Source organism: Microcebus murinus, chromosome 27, assembly GCF_040939455.1.
Source record: "Microcebus murinus isolate Inina chromosome 27, M.murinus_Inina_mat1.0, whole genome shotgun sequence".
Taxonomy (NCBI): domain Eukaryota; kingdom Metazoa; phylum Chordata; class Mammalia; order Primates; family Cheirogaleidae; genus Microcebus; species Microcebus murinus.
Genome location: NC_134130.1, coordinates 15,561,194 through 15,579,763, shown reverse-complemented (window position 1 = coordinate 15,579,763; position 18,570 = coordinate 15,561,194). Strand labels below are relative to the sequence as shown.

Sequence of the window (18,570 nt, the reverse complement as noted above, 5' to 3'; positions counted from 1 at the left end):
ATGACCTAGTCACCTCTTAAAAACTCCACCTCTTAATTCTATCACACTGGGGATTAGGTTTCAATATATGAATATTGAGGATACAAACATTCTGACTATAACAGAAAGTAAACTAATCCTCTGGTTCACAATTCTATTTCAATTTCTGCCTTAATTATATAGCTTACTGTAAGATTTTCAGAGTCAAGGACCAATGAATGTAACAGATTTAGTGTTTAGCTAGTAAGAAGGGAATTTTATGATTTTTTTTAAATATACCTCTCTTATAATTAGAAACAAACTATGAGTTTTTGAAAAGTAAAAAGTTTATATAATCAAATAACCTCATATAAAAGAAAAACATATACATATACACATGTTTTGGAAAGATGTCTACAATAATCATGTGTACATTTGCTCTTGTTTTAGCATATATCTGTATCTCCTCTCCCTCCAGCATCCGGAGATTTTGACCCTACATTTGTTTTCTGAAGACCAAACCAATTCTGAAAATCTTACAATTAGTGGTACAAACATGAATACTCTGCTCTAACAAAGAAACCACCCCAATCTAATGATCCTAAGGATACTGAAAGATAAGGCAGAGTCAAAGATCCAGCAAAGGGACTGCATCGTCTTATGAGGAAACTAGCATTCCTAGAGTTCTTCCACAAGTCGACCTACACTCTTATAGTGCAGGTCTGTCTGAGCCTGTTATAGGAACAAAGATAAAAAATATTAAACACATCAACGAACTAAACAATGAAAATGAAAACATAAGCAAATTTTGAATTTTCCTTTCTCTTGATCACCAACATGTATTACTATAAGTTCGAAGGAAATTTTAAGACAAAAACAGCCCAAATGTTCATCAATTGAGAGTATTTTTTAAATTACACATTCATTCAATAAAATTCTATTCAGCTACTAAAACAACAGAGGATGAAAATATAAAGAATATAAAATATTCTTGCCAAAAATGTTTAACCTGAATTTATCAAGTTTAGAGGAAATACAAAAAACGGAGGTAAAGTGAAATAATACCATACATAAACAAATAGATAAATTGAGAATAGGAAACACTGTAACAAATACAATGCATAAAACTTGACTAGATCTTGGTTTGGGGGAAAAAGTTATCTGTAAAGACACTGAAGAGACAATTGGAGAAACTTAAACATATATAGGATATTAGATGACACTAGGAAAATTTTCCCAGATATGATTACAGTATTGTGGTTATATCTTTATTCTTAGAAAATTCATACTGAAATATTTAGTGATAAAGCATCATAATGTCTACAACTTACATGCAAATGGTTCAACAAAACACACACAGATAACTATAGATACATACAGATATAAATAATATAGATAAATAAAGCACATATAGGAAAATGTTAGACTTGGATATTAAAAAGGAAAAGAAATTAATTAATAGGGAGAGTACAAGAAAACATCTTATAATATTCTCTGCAAAAGAATAAGCTTCAGTTTTAACTAAAAGTGTACAAAGGGCTCTTCTAAATAAATATAGTTAACTACAAACTGTTACATACTAGTCAACCATTCACTAGTTTTGAAAGAATAAAATTACAATGAAAACTAAAACTTATCAGGGCACTGCTGAACTTTTCTTTGATTATTCAGGATGCAATCAAGTAATCATAGAGTACAGAGGTTGTTATAAATTGACTTGAGGTCATTCTCTGAAAATTGCTTTTTTTGAACAAATTCCAACACCAGCTTCCTATATCTTTAAACATTCTTTCTTTCTCAAAAAGGAAAGAAAGAAAACCCAGATTCCAAATAAATAAGATATTCTAGGGATAGGAAGACCGTTATTTTGATAATTTACACTCCTTGTTAATCAAACAGTAGCATTCTAATTTTGCAAGAAAGGACTAGCACTTTGCCTGTCAAACTGCTTTTAGGATGTTGAAGTGATGAGATAGATGGTCCCTTCTAGAAGGTACCTGGATGAGCTGGTTGTGACCTGAAGAAACAACTGTAATGGTTATTTAATACTAATTATCTACTCGAAACCATAGTTTACATGAGGGAAGCTCAATGGCATTCAAGAACAGCAAAAGCCACTTCTTAAATATTTATTCAATGGTTATTAATCTGGTTATTTCGAAGAAAAGTAGTTTAAAAGAACATCCCCATCTATTTAATAAGAGTGATGCTAAAGCAAAGAGAACTATAAAGGGTGTTTTCTTTTTAAGACTATAGTTTTATTTTAGAGTAATATATGCACTTTTGCTGTTTACAAAACTTTCTTCCTTAAAAACTCCCTAGAACAGTGACTGTTTTTTCTAAGTCACAACCAAATATGCCATTGTTAATACAGTCATATATTCTCCTAGCTGATCCTAAGGGTTTGTCAATATGCCATCCTGCAGGCAGCAGAAAACCAACCTAATGGAGAAACTGATGACTCACATAACTAAATTATATTTCTGCTTCAAGTTTGCTTTTAAAGGTAGTTCATCTCTCAGTGAAATCGTTTTTTTAATATGAACACTAAAGTTCACACTAAGCAATTCTTCAGCTACTCCAAAATATACAGTAGAATGTTGATGGATTTCTGGCTGGGTTTTAAATCCAGCTCCCCAAAGAGTAAGAACAACAGAAACCAAAGTTCCTGCAAATTCTTCAGGACAAAACTTCAAGAATAATGATTGTAATGAAAATACTCTTTTGAACTTAGAAGACTACAATATTTTTTCCCTCTATAGCACCAAAATTGAGCCAGTAGCAAAAGTGGAAAAGAACTAAAAAGTGTTGCATTTAATGAGACTAAAACAATGAGAAAAACAATGCAAAGGTTGAACCCACCAAAACATCACTGACTTCTGGTAAAGAGTAAAAGATGAAGAGATTTTGGAAGGAATTCTGCAAACAGTTCATTTAACTACAGAATCAAGAACTGGTCTTAAGTATTCTTACTATCATTAATGATTTTCTTAAATATCACTTGCTAATCTTTTATACTATGGTTATATCACCCCCTTTTGAGTGTTCACTCAATGTCAGTGAACATTCGGTATGCCGGAAGATCAGCCAGCACTTTCATTCACTTTCTAATGTGCAACTTGGCTGTACACATCATGGGCTGTACAAATGTTCATAACACTTGAATCATCAATTTCACTTATAGGTAATTATCAGCAATGTACACAAACATTTATCAGATTATTCACTGCAAGGTTATTTATGAAAACATTGACAATAATCTAAACGTACAAAAAGAAATTGTTAAATTGTGGGAATTCATACGAATATCATACAGAGATATACCATGGTTTTACAATGAGTATGTACTACGTTTATAAGAAGCTATTTTTTCTACCTTTATAAGAAAAAACATCTTTTTCAGTTTGCTGTATTCTAGATATGTCTTTAAATTCTTGAGAACAGGCTAGGCGCGGTGGCTCACACCTATAATCCTAGCACTATCGGAGGCCGAGGCAGGCAGATTGCTCGAGGTCATGAGTTCGAGACCAGCCTGAGCAAGAGCAAGACCCCGCCTCTACTTTAAATAGAAAGAAATTAATTGGCCAACTAATATATATAGAAAAAATTAGCTGGGCATGGTGGCACATGCCTATAGTCCCAGCTATTTGGGAGGCTGAGGCAGAAGGATTGCTTGAGCCCAGGAGTTTGAGGTTGCTGTGAGCTAGGCTGATGCCATAGAACTCACTCTAGCCTGGGCAACAAAGTGAGACTCTGTCTCAAAAAAAAAAAAAAAATTCTTGAGAACATTAATTTAAGCTACATATTATTAGGTTACTTGATTCAGACTCCACATAAAAGGCTTTGATAAAACTTAAATATTGATTGTACCTAATTATGACTAGTTATTATTTAGATTCTACTATTATTGCTCTATCCACTGAAAATCATATCTTTAAGAAAAATATTATAGTATTCTTAATGAACATAAGAATAGGCCATATACTCTGAAATTTGTCCCAAAGAAAATGGTATTAACTAGGACTTATTTCTCCTAGTTTGTGTTGAAAAAGAATAAATTTATATAAAATATAAGTTCATTTTTCTCCAAAAGTGAAAGTAGTTGAGTTAGGTAGCTAAGTTAGATAGCTGAACTAAAGGCTAAAGTTCATCCTTTAGATCGGACAAAATAAAGTACTTTGCTTCATTTGGCAAAGTACTTTCAAAAATTACTTAAATGCTTTTAGGTAGGTCTTACACTCCAATCTGATGGCAGGATAGCCTCATCTAACAAACTGCACACATTTATGTTACTTGCCTGGCGTTTTGAGTTTGCCTTCTGGCTTTAGGCTTTCATCTTACCTGAAGAAATCCCATTTACATTAGGTTTTGTTCTCCTTCTTCTCTTCCATCTCCTTCTTTCTAGAAACTCATCAAGCTCTACTTACACAAATTGGGAAACAGTTTATTAACCTTGGATTATCTCAGCTAACATTTTACAAACCTCCAAACTCCTTCTCTGTAGATGGCCCTGGTAGAAAACACATCTTACTCTTGGCCATATTGTTTTATCTAAAAGGAAAAAATACGTTCTATGACCAAAAATGTTTAGAAAGCATGACATATTATAGTCTCCATTTTGGAGATTCACAATGCACAAATCCTACAGTAAAGAAATCTGCTAGTTGAGAACCATTCTTTTAAGTATGGATATTTGCCATTGCTGTTTCCTCAGTCATGCTGCTCGACTGAATCATAAGCACAGGTATTGCCCAGGAAAGGTCTAGAGACTTTGGGACCTAAGGCCGATGAAGCCCCAAATTAAATGCCAACAGTAATCCCAGTAAAGTGTTCTCAATGGAATGGAAGCAAAACAGAGTTTATATTCATGCTAAAGAAGGGGAGGGAGGATAGGAGAGTGTCTAACCAGAATGAGGGGTCTCATTTAGGACTATGGAAGATACTCTATTTTTGTAGTTTCATAGATACATGGCTACATCCCAAAGACAATCCTATGCATTCTGTTTGCCAACAACGAAACCCATTAGGGCAATGCTGTTCATTGAGGGCCTGTTGTGTTTACTCTTAATTTTTAGGAATCCAATGAACATTATTAATCTCATCACAGCCTATAAATGCAAAAACAATGTGAATGTTTAAAATGCTAGTGGCATATGATTACAATTAAACAAAAGTGGAGACATAATAAATTGAAAATGGTAAGAAAAATGATGTATGATGCACATATGCAGGGGATCCATGTGACTGATTATAAAATTCCTCTGTTGGATTTCCTCTTGAGGATTGATGATGAAAACAAGGGTTTTCTGCTCCAAAAAATGAAGGCTTAAAAGAATAAAACATATTCTGAGTCTAATGTGTCATGAGCTCACACATAGAAAACAGAAAGTATACCTCAGACCTCTCAATTCAAGGACACGTTTTGCTAAAAAAAAAAAAAAAAAACACCTTTTTTTTTAATATTCCAAAAATGGTAACATAAATTTTACCATCAACACATAGCATTCCTCATATAGAACTTGATTATAGAATCAACCCAATATTCAGAAAAATATCCTTAGAAGTAGCTAAAATTTAGAACATTAAATAACTTTGCACAGAAGTTATTATTCTCTATACAAGAATATAAAAGCCCTGGTTTCTTTATAGATGTAATTTCTCAATGCAATAGTTTTTCTTTTATTAAAAACTTCCAGATGCTTAACATGTATAGTAGTACTAAGTCACACTGTCAGGCTTGCTGCTTAAACTCCTGTGAAACTGTCAGTAGATCTGTAGAGTTTAGGAAGTAAATTTAGGGGATAGTATATTTGGTTAAATTTCTTCTTTGTAGTTTACAATAGCTTTGGTTGGCATAAATGATCTTTCTGGGCTTTATTACTCAATCAACTTTCCTATCTTTACTGATAATTGTTTTCTCTCAGAAGGCAAAGTAACTAGTTAAAAAAAAGTCATTTTCTCTTCCAGACTTCCTTGAAGTCCATACTTTGAGACTGTGTATTAAAGAAAAAAAATTGCTCACCAAAGCTTGATAACTTGTACAATTACTGTGTCATTCTAGTAGGTGTCCTACATGACATTTGAGGAAGGTGTTTCACTTGGCCAAACCACTGTCCACAACTAGCTACTCGCGTAGTAAGTAAATAGCATTGCTGATGACAGTGGACATTCATTTCAGCAGGAGGTAGAGTATTAGCTTTCAAATTTTCTTTTGTAATACTTGTCACCGTGATGTTATAGCTAGATTTATACTTTCTCTGTGAAATGTATATTTCATTCACCATTAGCTAAAATATTGTCAACTCCTAGAGATTTTTCCTATTACTATTTAAACATAGATGTACAATTCATATATTCTCATTGTGCTGTCAATTTAAATTTCAATACAACAGCATCATTTTTACATACAACCAAATGTTAAATCAAGTAAGAAAGCCTCAAAAACCTTAGAAGCATCTTTAATAACAACTTTCTCACAATATAGATTTTCTATAAATAATATAATTTGGGGGAGAGTTATTTTTCACATACTACCTTGTGAACTAAGTAGTAATTATTAGTCAAAAAACCAACTACTTTAAATAAATACATAAAAAAGCAATGGAAGCCAGGCAGGGTGGCTCACACCTGTAATCCCAGCACTATGGGAGGTTGAGACAGAAGGATTGCTTGAGGCCAGAGTTCAAGACCAGCCTGGGCAACATAATAAGAACCCATCTCTATAAAAAAAAAAAAAATCTTAAAAATTATCCAGGCATGGTGGTGCATGCCTGTAGTTCCAGCTATTTGGGAGGCTGAAGCAAGAGGATCCCTTGAGCCCAGGAGTTTGAGGATACGGTAAGCAGTTACACAATGAGCTATGATCATTATGATCATGCCACTACACTCCAGCCTGGGCAACAGAACAAGACTCTGTCTCTTAAAAAAAAAAAAAAAAAAAAAAAAAGCAATGGATTGCTGTAACTTGGTGATAAAATCTCATATGAATATCTGGAATTATATAAAAAGCTAAAACATAAGGAAAAAAATTGAAAGACACAGAAAATTGTCATTCAAAAAACAAGAACAGTATTATGACTTGAAAGCTTAAAAATATAAATGACTTTTTTAAAAAAGATACAGTGAGATGGTGATTGTCTTACAAATGGCATGCTCAGTTACACTGTGCATTTGCCCAGCTTTCCAGCTCTGCTATTATTATATCACCTTCTTTGCTAGCATACTACATACAACCCATGAAAGAGACAGTATTACATTAATAGATGTTTTTGGATTCCATTAATTTTAATAAATAATATTACTACCATCATTTCTAGTAATGCTTCTGATACAGAATTTTAAAGATAAATTTTGTGTTGACAAGCATAAGTTATCTCTAGACATAGCAGCTTGGATGGCACTGGAGATTGGACTTTCAGTAATTTTCTGACAGTGTCCTATGGAGTCCTAAGGTTCTTCGGAGATGTCTCAGGGAAAGAGGTGGACAGCAGAAGAAAAGGGCATGTAGGGTTTTGGCCTCTGTCCCCTCAAATTTCCCAGGTCAATATATGTTGCTAACATTGTACTCGATTTCATATGCTGGAGTTTCTCATAAAATTTCATTTTTAAAAAAGGTTCAGTCTCTTTAAGAAATGTTATGAAACCTCTGAACTAACTGACCTCCAAGATATGTATTAGCTTTAACATGCTATGGCTCACAAAGTTCTCAGAGAAAATGTTTAAAAGGCATGGGGTGAGAATATTAATGTATAGAAAGAGAAGGACCACAATAAAAGTCCTCAACCCAGCCCAGTTGTCAGATCTTCATTATAATTATCATGAACTTTCATAGAGAACCTTCTATAGAGATCTCTACAATAAGCCCTAGAGATGCACAGATACAAACTGGAGCCCCTGCCAAGAAGCTCATAAATGAAATTGGTAGAATCAGACTCTCGACCCATTCCCTTAGGAAGTGGGATGCAGTTATACCATGAGACCCATTACAAGTTAGCATGTCAGGATCTGCCCACAAAGGCCATGTGATCCTTGGTCCACTTAACCTAGCTGACTCCCAGCCTGGTTGATAACCATCCTCAGAAAAGTAGTAATTTAAGAAGCTCATTTCCATCTGAACTTTGTCTACTCTGACTTTGTGCCCTAATTCACTGAGTAAAAAAAAAAATGATTTTTAGTATTCCTAAGTTCACTTAGAAGCCCTAGGACTTGCCAGCATTTTTGGCATGACTTTACAGTAAAAAAGGTTGGGTTTTTTTTTATGTGGTTTGAGGAAATCACTTTTATCTTATGATCATATCATATATATCTTTAAAATGCTGGTTATAGTCTGGAGTCCCTGTGACCACAAACTGTAGTTTCATACTTCCTGGAAGGGTAATACAAACAACTTACCTTTGATAGCTCCCAGAACTACCTAAGACAGGAATGTTGAGTAAGAAAGGTATGAATTTTCCTGGCATATTTAATTATACCATTTTAAAGATCAGAAATAGAAGTATAATATAGAGCTATAATGGAGAATTCCTCTGGCTCCCTTACTATTTTCCAGAAGTATGGGACAATAAGAACTCTAAAATACCAGGCTTTCAAAGTATGATGGTAGAGAGAGATGATTCTGAGAGGTCAGGGGATATGGCTTTCTACCCATCTTTTATGCTTTTTACATGGAAACTCTTAGATAAAAAAAAGAAAAATAGATTTTACCCCTGCCAGATCAGCTACTTCTATTAGACATATTCTGACTCTCAATATAACCATAATGTACAAATTAGAGCTGGCTACAACTCACACAATTTACTCAGCCACTTAGCCTAAATGTGAAAATTATATTTAAGAATGTCCTGACCACATTTCAAACATGGGAATAAAAACGTTGTGTACATATTCTAGGAAACTAGACCTCCTAAAATCTAAATTATTAATGTCCAAATGAACAGATGCAATTTTAGCATTTCTGGCAAATAAGGCCTACATCTACTAAACATGCCTTTATAGCAAAAAGACAGATTGAACAAAAGGAACGAAGGAAGGACTAAGGAACACAATATGAGGAAAAATAAAGAATGCATTTCAATTGTCATAGTATGTGGGTGGCAATTGAAGTTGAAATTGAAACTCCAGATGAAATGATGTCAAAAGCACGAAAGTGATTCCAAATGATTCTTACAGAATTCTGAGAAATTACAAAATGTATGAACAAAATCCCTAACTGGTAAATTCAATTATGTTCAGTTCATTTATTCTCGTTATCAGAATACTAACCTAAAGTTCTTATGTTTGCATTTATCTACTAAATGAACTTTTTAACTTACATAAATGTGAAATTTACTAGATTTTTAAAAATATCTTATGGCTCTAGTCTTCAAATATAGGTGGAAGAAATTATTTGCTTTCTCCAGGAGTCTTTGCCATTGCAAACAAAAGACAAGAGACAGAAGTCAGCTAGGGGTTTAACTGGGAAGGAGCTGGCAGAATAAAGTCCCGCCATTCAGCTCTGTTCCTCCTCCTTGTGGTCACAGAGGGGAGGCGCCTGCCATCTGGTGGAATTTCCTCAAGGAACCCTATCATTTAAATGACTTACAAATACTCATTTGGAGAAATATATGATGCCAGTGAAAAGTGCTCAGTTTTATGCAGTGAAAAGGGAACACTAATCACTGTTGGTGAGAATGTAAATTAGTACAACCTCTATGGAGATCAGTATGGAGATTTCTCAAAGAACTAAAAGTAGATCCTATTTCATTCTGCAATCCCACTACGAGGTATCTACTCAAAGGACAAGAAGTCATTCTATCAAAAATATACCTGCACTCATATGTTTATCACAGCACAATTCACAATCATAAAGACCTGGAATCAACCTAAGTGCCCATCAACTGATGAGCAGATTAACAAAATGTGGTACATGTATACATGGAGTACTAGTCAATGATAAGAAAGAATGAAATTATGTCTTTTCCAGAAACTTGGATGGAACTGGAGGTCATAATCCTAAGTGAAGTAATTCAAGAACAGAAAAATAAATGCCACATGTTCTCACTTACAAGTAGGAGCTAAACTATGGCTACAGAAGGGCACACAGAGTGTATAATGGACATTGGAGACTCACAAAGGAGGAGAGTGGGAAGGGTTGGGGGATAAAAAATTACCTGTGGGGTACATACACTACTTGAGCAATGGGTACACTGAATGCTCAGACTTCACCACTATACAACATACACATGTAATAGAATTCAATTTGTACCCCTAAATCTATTTTAAAAAATTTTTAAGTGCTCAATTTTAATTTGTAAGTGATTTCCACTTACTCCCTCATCTTGCTCTTCTGTATTTCATCCTTTTTAAAAGTCAATTTTGAAATACTACTTCTTAATTGCAAGATTGCCTAACAAATCCCCGATGATGCAGTAAGTATCTATGTCTAAGAACTGAGTACACAGGCATGCCATGGTCATTTTGAACACAAACTGGGGATGGGAGGGGGGAATGTTAAATGTCATAGTGCATACAAACCTAATGCCTAAGATAAAGAAAAAAAAAATAAAAAAAAAAAAATATAAAAAAAAAAAAAAAAAAAAAAAAAAATGTCATAGTGCATTAAACCACTGCATGGAACTTCACCCACATTGGCAAACCAGGGAGGGTGGGGATGCTTCTATGTTTAGCTGTCACATACTAGACTACAGCCTGCAGCCCAGACTGACTCATACATTGTTTTCACATTCTCAGCTTCCATCAAACCACCAAGTAATGTTTATAAAGTGGTAGGATGGAATAAAAATATTTTTTCATGATAGGTTTTGGACGGTTTCCACTCAAGATAACACAGATTGATGTTATTTGGGTAAGTGTCTAGTGAGGTTCCTCCTCTAGCAGGAAATGCCCCCACCCCACCAGGCTGCAAGGCAGTCCTGATTCTGGCATGTTTCCCCACCAGCTCTCCATTTACCCAATCCTGTTGATGGGAGGATGCCCTTCTCCATTCCTAGCCCTAATCCTGACATTCAGATACTGTTTTTGTTAATGCCATGTATTTGATTTTGCACAATTACAAAGCAATCAGAAGCTCAGTAGGTTATTATGGCCCTGAGAGTCTACTTGTACCTACACATAATTCAAATGAGCTAGAAGGAATTAAGCTCTATGTAGAATTTATATCCTTCTGTTAAACAATTTCTAGATCACAGAAGAGTAGAATTACTAAGGTAAGAAAAAGAGTATTTGAAGAATTAGCTTTATAATAACTTACAGACAAGAAAAGCAAAAGAGAAGCTAAGAAACAAGAACACTGCTTCAAGAGGCAATTTGTCCTCAGTCCTTTGGGTGACAGGGAATTTTGCCAGCTGTCACTACTGGACCAACTAAAAGTGTTATACCCAAACTGCTGTACTCATCAGGATTGAAACAATTTAACATGAATGCTTGAAGGCACTCAGATGTCACATTGTATTGTTTGGCCTTATAAGAAGAGGGGAATGCCTGTTATTCTCATTGAAATAATATGAATAAGCGTTTTAATTTGCTTTCTTTCTGCAAACTGTTTCTGACTATTCTTGCCCTAACATAATTGAAAATCTGCACATTATTGTCCCCTTACTTGATGCACTCTTTCCATTCATAGTGCCATGTGTCAGAAAAATGTATGGCATAAGTGAAAAAAACATGTTAGTAAGAAATACAAGTTTTATATGATAAAGTAAATTTATATTAACAACATAATTAAAACGTTCTTATACAAAGGGTACATAACTGTAAAGCTACAGTGAACATTTATTTCCACCCCAAATTGAGAAGATGCCACAAAGTCAGTCACCAGAGGCTATACCATTCACATTTATGAATCTGAGGTACTTTTTTGCTTGTCTACATTTATTCTTACTTTTGTACACAATTATTTTCATAGACGTATAGGAACCTTAGAAGTTATCTTAATATACTTTTTTTTACCTCTAGCTAAACTCTCCAAGAAGATGACTAGTTGTGCTGCATTTAATGATTATCGTATACAGTAGCCAGGTCCAGTGGTACTGCTCAGTGTCTCAGACAGGAGGTTTCTCCTCTATACAACCTAAATCTTTTCAAGAGAAAAGTAGAAGAGTAAATCATCATCATCCTATCTACAACAACACTTTATGTATTAAAAGTTACTTTTTTGTTTCAGGTGGGGTATCAGTATAGGTATACCAGGTATCAGTGTACCTTTATCTGTCCATAAATTCTTAGAAAGCCAAAAGCAAATGAAGCTCTGCACATCAGCTTTTTTTCCATTGCTAGAGCTTTTATTTTTCATCAGAAGCCATATTTTCTCTATTGTGAATTTCTACAACAGAATTGTACTTATCTCTTTTTCCCCAGAGAAAAGAAAAAGAATCTTTAGTATTTACAAAAATGGAAGAGATTTTGGTCATGTGCTCCAAAGCACACTATACTTTTCAATTGCACTTACCACACCTCTGAATTCACATCACTTTTAAATAAATGTCTGTAATCCTCATTGAAATATAAGCTCCATGAGGGCAGATACCAAGTCTGCCTTGCTCATCGGCATTTTCCTAGTATCTAGTATTTGGCCTTTAACCTGGAGAATCAACAATGCCCTTCAAAGTCATTCTTGTCCAGCACTCCTATTTTAGAGATATGAAAATAGAATCTGTAAAAGTCATTCTTAAGAAAGGACTTGCCCCAAATCATACAATGTGTTAACGACAAAGACAGGATTACAACTTTGGATCCTTTATTCCCCATTTACATTCTCCATCCATTACACCACAGAGGTTCTTAATATCTAATGCCCTGGGCAAGCAACACTACTAATGAGTAAGATACACAAATCTTTGTGATCTAAACATCTTTTGGTTGGCTGCCTGGCTCCCAGTGTTCTTTATCAGTTGGAACATAGAAACCTTCCCATAAATATGCCTGGTTTATCCATACTTTATGTAGGATTCCAAGAAAAGAAACCCAAAACAGAATTCTACAGCCATAGCAAAGAGCCAACTAAATCTCTCAAGTGAGAGTCGAATTTTACAGAGGCCAAGCCACAGATGCCAGCTGAATTTCCATGGCTCAGCTGCTGCTAAATCAAATATTCTGCTAAACACAGCTTCAATTTGTATGAGTTTCTTAAAATTATTATTTTGGGGTTTCTTTAAAGCAAATGTTTTAGAAAACAGAGATTCTCTTGAGCACATGAAAAAGTAAACGTGAATTTTCCAAGGTTACAAAGATGATCTAAAACTGAATTGTGGTGATGGTTGCCCAACTCTATAATATTTGAAAAATATTAAAATGAATAAATATCACAAACTGTACTACAGTAAAGCTGCTAAAATAAGTCTAAAAATGAGTAATATAGTTAAACTACTTCTTTTTGTAAATATCTGATATTAAAACTGTAAGGATATTCTTTAATATCCCCATGCTGTTTTAAGCTCAGGTCCTATCCACTTAAATCATGGTTTACCTAAAAGGTCAAAAGTTTTCCTTGCAATTTTGGTAAAAATAATCTTGGAGACTAATAGAAATATTTATAAAGAACAAATCTTCCTTGATATAGCACCAAGAAATGTTGACTAGTATGAATAATTTACATGAATAATCTCTAGATATATTTGTTTAATTAAGTGTAGTGTTCTAGTCCAAAACTTGCCATTAATCAGCCATGGAGTTTTAAAAACATTATAAAGCATCTCCAGGTCTCAGTTTTCCCACCTATTTCATGTGTCTCTGTAGACAAGATTAGAGTTAAGTAGTACATAGTACAGTAAAAAGAATAGTAATTGCTATCATCGAATGAATGGATAGCCACTAATATGCCAGACTGTTTAGGTAAATTATCACCCTATGAGGAAGGTATTATTCACCATTTTTTGCAGATAAGGAAATTTGAACATGGAGAAGTTTATCAGTTTAATCAATGTCAGAAAGTTATTCCATAGCAGATCCAAGATTCTAATCCAGAATTACCCAGCTCCAAAACCTGTACTCATTCTCTATTCCTCATCAGACTTTGGACTTTTGATTCGGTCAGATGTGGGCATCTTGACCTTGCCTTTACTATGTTAACTTAATTACCTTCTCTGAGTCCTAATTTCCTCATCTGTAAAATGAGATTACTAATACTTAACTCTCTGGGTTGTTGTGAAAATTAAATAAGAGTGCATCCCCTACAATTAGAAGTCATTCGACAAATAGTCTTTTTCATGCCTCATCCACAGAGGTTCCGTCCTGTGCATTAAAAAATATATATATATATAAATTCTTTGATTACCTTACAGCCTACCTGGATAAACCTCACTGGGACTGAGTTCTGTTGAAAGCAATTAGAGTGATCACAAACAATATAGCATTACTTCTTTGCTATCAGTCCTTGGCTCCGTGACTGAAACTGTCATCAAGAGTGTCAACTTCAAGGGATGGGCATCTGTCCACAGGAACTGAGCTGAGGTAACAGACTTGTCTCACTCTGCCCAACAGATGTCTGGGTGACAACTCTTAGTCACTGCAAACCAAGGTTATAGCCAAACCAGGTGGGAAGTCCTATATCTCCTTTTTAATCCTCTTGGCAAGCCCATTCATTCCCTAAGACAATACCTCACTGATCATAATTCAAAATAACTAGCTTTCCTCAGGATACTATTTCAACATAATGCCTTTATTTGGATAATATCTGATTATTCCACAGGCAAAAGGGACTGTTTCTATAACAGTGGTTTGATAGCAAGAAACCTGCTTGGTTCTGTATATTGGAATGCACACCTTCAAATGTTTACCTTGCAAGTAGCCAGGTAAAAACTGAGATAATGTGGAGCTCTAGTGGTGGGAAGGAAGTAAAGCAGCTATCAGTGAGAGCCAGTAAAAAAAGCCAAGGAATCACCATTTATTATTAAAACAACATGCTAAGATGAAAAATGGTCCACAATAATCTTCTAAGATAATATAAGGTAAATTCTAAATGTAACAGCTTTCTCACATATTACAAGTTAGACTTCAATAACTAGCCTATGTGAAACATCATGAAGCAATTATATCTTGTCAAAAAACAGAATAGTGCTGTCGTTGTCACTTTTCTATATTTTAGCAAGTTTATTAAGAATTGTATTAATTAAGCACTAGTTATTTTTCACACAGCTAGCAAGAATGCTACATACAAAAAAATGCTAGACTCTAAGTGGTGTGATCAGTGAAGTCCTGTACCATCTGTCCTGGGAATTTAAATGATCCTCCAGGCTGATGAGGTGGCTGTGAATTAATTCCTGCACTGGAAAGTGCCTTCCTTGAATATCTGACTTCTGAGCTCTTTTCCAACTTAAAACAACTAATAATGAAACCTATAATGTCAAACATTTACTCTTTGTTTTTCTGGTACCTAAAGTATATGTCTTCTCAGTCAAAACAGCTTCATATAAATATGCAGCTCCATTATGGGCAACAATGTAACAGAATATAAATAGTAACATTTTTATAAGGTACAACCTGGAGATGACATTTAAAATTTCTAAACATGGTGCCTGGATTAGCTGTGTCAAAACAAGTTATGGCAAAGGGAAAAAAATCTCAGAATATGAAAAAATACAGAAACTAGCTTTTCTATATATAAGTAGCTAAGTATCACGTTCCTGAATATTAAAGAAAATTAACAGACTCACTTTCCGTGAGATGATGAAAGAAACTAAAATGTTCGTAAATCCATTAACAATGTTTAACTGTTTTCCAGTGGTCAAATTTCAAGGGCTTCTAAATTGTGAGGTCTATGGATGACTACCAAAGCCTCAGAGGCCTTCCTTTCTGAGAAGGAAGATTTAATGATCACCCAGGGAACTTTACTCATGATGTTCCTCATGTTCATCCTTCTACTAAAATGTTGTCATTATCACAGTTCCCTGAAGCTGCACAGAAAAAATGGTAAAAATATGAGCCTTTTCAAAAAAGTCATTGAGAATGCAATAGTCTATAATGGGAAGCTCAAGTAAAGAACTAATTTCCCTTCAGTTCTTATCTTTAACTATAGGATTAGATACAGAATCTTTTTGATAGAATAGAAAAAGAGCAGGAAAGGAAGTGAAGGTGTTTTACTAACATAATTGTATGCCAAAGGGAACAAAAAAAAAAAAATCCTACACTACTGCAGTATGAGCCACCAGGGAATTCAGAATCTAACAGTTCTACAGTCCATTTCACCAGACATTAAAATAATTTAATAAACTTGAAGAATATTTTTCAATCTGTGAATTCAAAGAAGTTTGCCTTTGTACATCATCTTGCCTGTATTTCCTTGGTGATTATCTCTCTCTCCTTTGCTTTCCCATAACAAACAGTGGTATACTGCTTAAAATAATATTTAGGGCTTTATTTGCCATCTTTTTCACTGAGACATGTTGATTTTATTAAAGCAAGTTGGGTCTGCATTCTTTCTTTACTATTATTATACATAGAGTTGACAGACACAGGACCTTTGTTTAAAAGTGCTCTGCTCTGGAAGAAACCTTGTTAAATAAGTTTCATTTTACCTGCTGGGCAGTTACACTCTGAAGGTGCTTCTCTTGCAATTCTTATTTTAGCCATATGTTCGTAGGATTTCTGGAGGAAAAGAAGAGGTATTAACAATCATCAGTAGCATTATATAGAAATGGAGTCTGTAGGGACTCTCTGGCCATATGCTTGATTTACCAGCATTTGATAGCCTGAATAACCAATATTTACATATGTACTTGTATTTTACTCAAAAAGTAAACCATGCCCAGGCACAGTTTCTAAAAAAAGAAAACGATCATTGACATGGTATCAAGATTGTTGAGCATCTTTCTCCATTCTTCAACTATCACCACTCTCAGCTCAAGCATAAGCAGTCAATGCACAAAGCTGGCACTAACATGTTGCAGTTAGTATAAAACTGCAACAGCCAATATTGTATACATGAAGGTCAACAGGCAATATTTTACACAGGTTAACTGCTTTATCATGCTGTGCTGCAACTACTGACAAACAGCCTCCTTGTTGGAAGAACAAGTGCCAGAAAACCCCCTAACTCTAGTCTAAAGGTGCCCTTAAACATAATATAAATTCCTTTTAACTCTCAACTCTAGTGATTCTGCATTCATAAAGATCCCTGGCACTGCATCCTTTACTAAAAATAAAGCTACTTAAAAAAATTAAACTGTTAATATGAAAAGATTCAATGTGTGAAGTTATTGATTTTTAAAGAATACATGGTGTTATTTCACTTTTAAGGGTGATTACCTTTTATATATTAATAATACCTATGGTTCTAACCGTCTTATAATACATGAAAGATATATTGTGTCTACAAGTAATATTCTCCACACAATTGGAAAAGGCTCATATACAACTTCAGAAAACTAAAAGGAGATAAAATATTCCATTGCCATTCTAGCCACCCTTCCCCCTTTTAGACATTTATATATGCTTAGTATGCAAACACTAAGGAAGAGTGAGGGACGATGACAAAGACAGGGATGGCAATATCAAGGCATGTGCATATACAAATATATGCTACAGTCAATGCAGATTGTCACCTAACACGCGCACACAGCCACACCAACTGTGCATTCTGTACGGATAGAGGCTGCTGCTCTATCCTTACACCCAGAATCCGTACACCCAGAATCACGCCTGTGCAAGATGTTATCCACGTGCAAAATACCCCAGCCTTTCACACCTGAGCCAGAAGTCGCTCCACTTTCTCTTGCACCATGGCCTTGAGCTGATCCACGGTATCTGGCAGCAGACGAATGGAAGGGGCCCCCTTGGCGGATTCGAGAGCAGCGATCCTCGCCTGCAGGTCGTTGGTTTTCACCCCCAGGTAGAGACAAGACATCAAGGCCACCCCTGACAGGAGGGCCGCCAGGACCGCGCACGGGGTCACGGTCCAGGCACAACGCTGCCCGGCAGGGCTCGGGTCCTCGGATCCGGGGCCCCGGGCCCCCCCTTTCCCCGCGTGCTTCTTCACCAGCATCGTGGTAGGGGCGGCTGGTTCGGCTTCAATCCCACCCTCGGTCACCCCCAATAATCTCAAAGGAAAGAAAAAGGGCGATCCCTCCAAAGTTCAGTCCCTGTGGCCGCACAACTTGGCGGTCAGAGCCGGGGCGCAGAGACGGACTCCGCTTTCCTCAGCGCCGAGCGCGGCGGGCGAGCAGCATCCTCCGCGCCCTTCGCTCCTCACAGCCGGAGTCAAAAGCACCCTCCGCCCGGGGACGTGCGGGCGCCGGGGTAAAGCCCGAAATGAAGCCCCCTCGGACAGCTCTCCCGACTCCCCGAGGACAGACACCGCTTCCGAGGCGCCCGGGAGCGCAGCGCAGGGTCCGAGCGACGCGGCCGAGGCCGCTGCTCCCCTCGCCACCGGGCACCGGACCTGTTGCGTCCGCTAGTTTGCCGGATCCCACCTATTCGCTGTCTCCTCACGCCGCCCTGTCTCCCGCCTGGACGCAGTTCAAGGCAAAAAGGCTGAGGCAGCCCGCGAGAGCCCGCGGGGAAGCAGCGTCCCAGGCGGAGAGGAGAGAGGAAACGAAATGCACCCAAGGCACAAGCGCGAGTCGCGAGGCCGAAGTATCTCCGCAGCTCCGCGAGCGCGAGCCTTAAATACCCTCCGGGATG

At 36.2% G+C, this 18,570-nt stretch overlaps 1 protein-coding gene across 1 annotated transcript in view; it reads right to left on the bottom strand.

Annotated features, from left to right (window-relative positions):
• Positions 1-18,570, bottom strand: part of COL25A1 (collagen type XXV alpha 1 chain) — a 393,583-nt gene extending 375,013 nt beyond the window's left edge. The window contains exons 1-2 of the mRNA XM_012766225.3: positions 17,636-18,570; positions 16,467-16,536 (exon numbers count right to left, since the gene is read on the bottom strand). Of these exons, the coding sequence (XP_012621679.1) occupies positions 16,467-16,536; positions 17,636-17,932 (367 nt within the window). The 5' untranslated portion in view covers positions 17,933-18,570. The remainder of the gene's footprint in view (positions 1-16,466; positions 16,537-17,635) is intronic.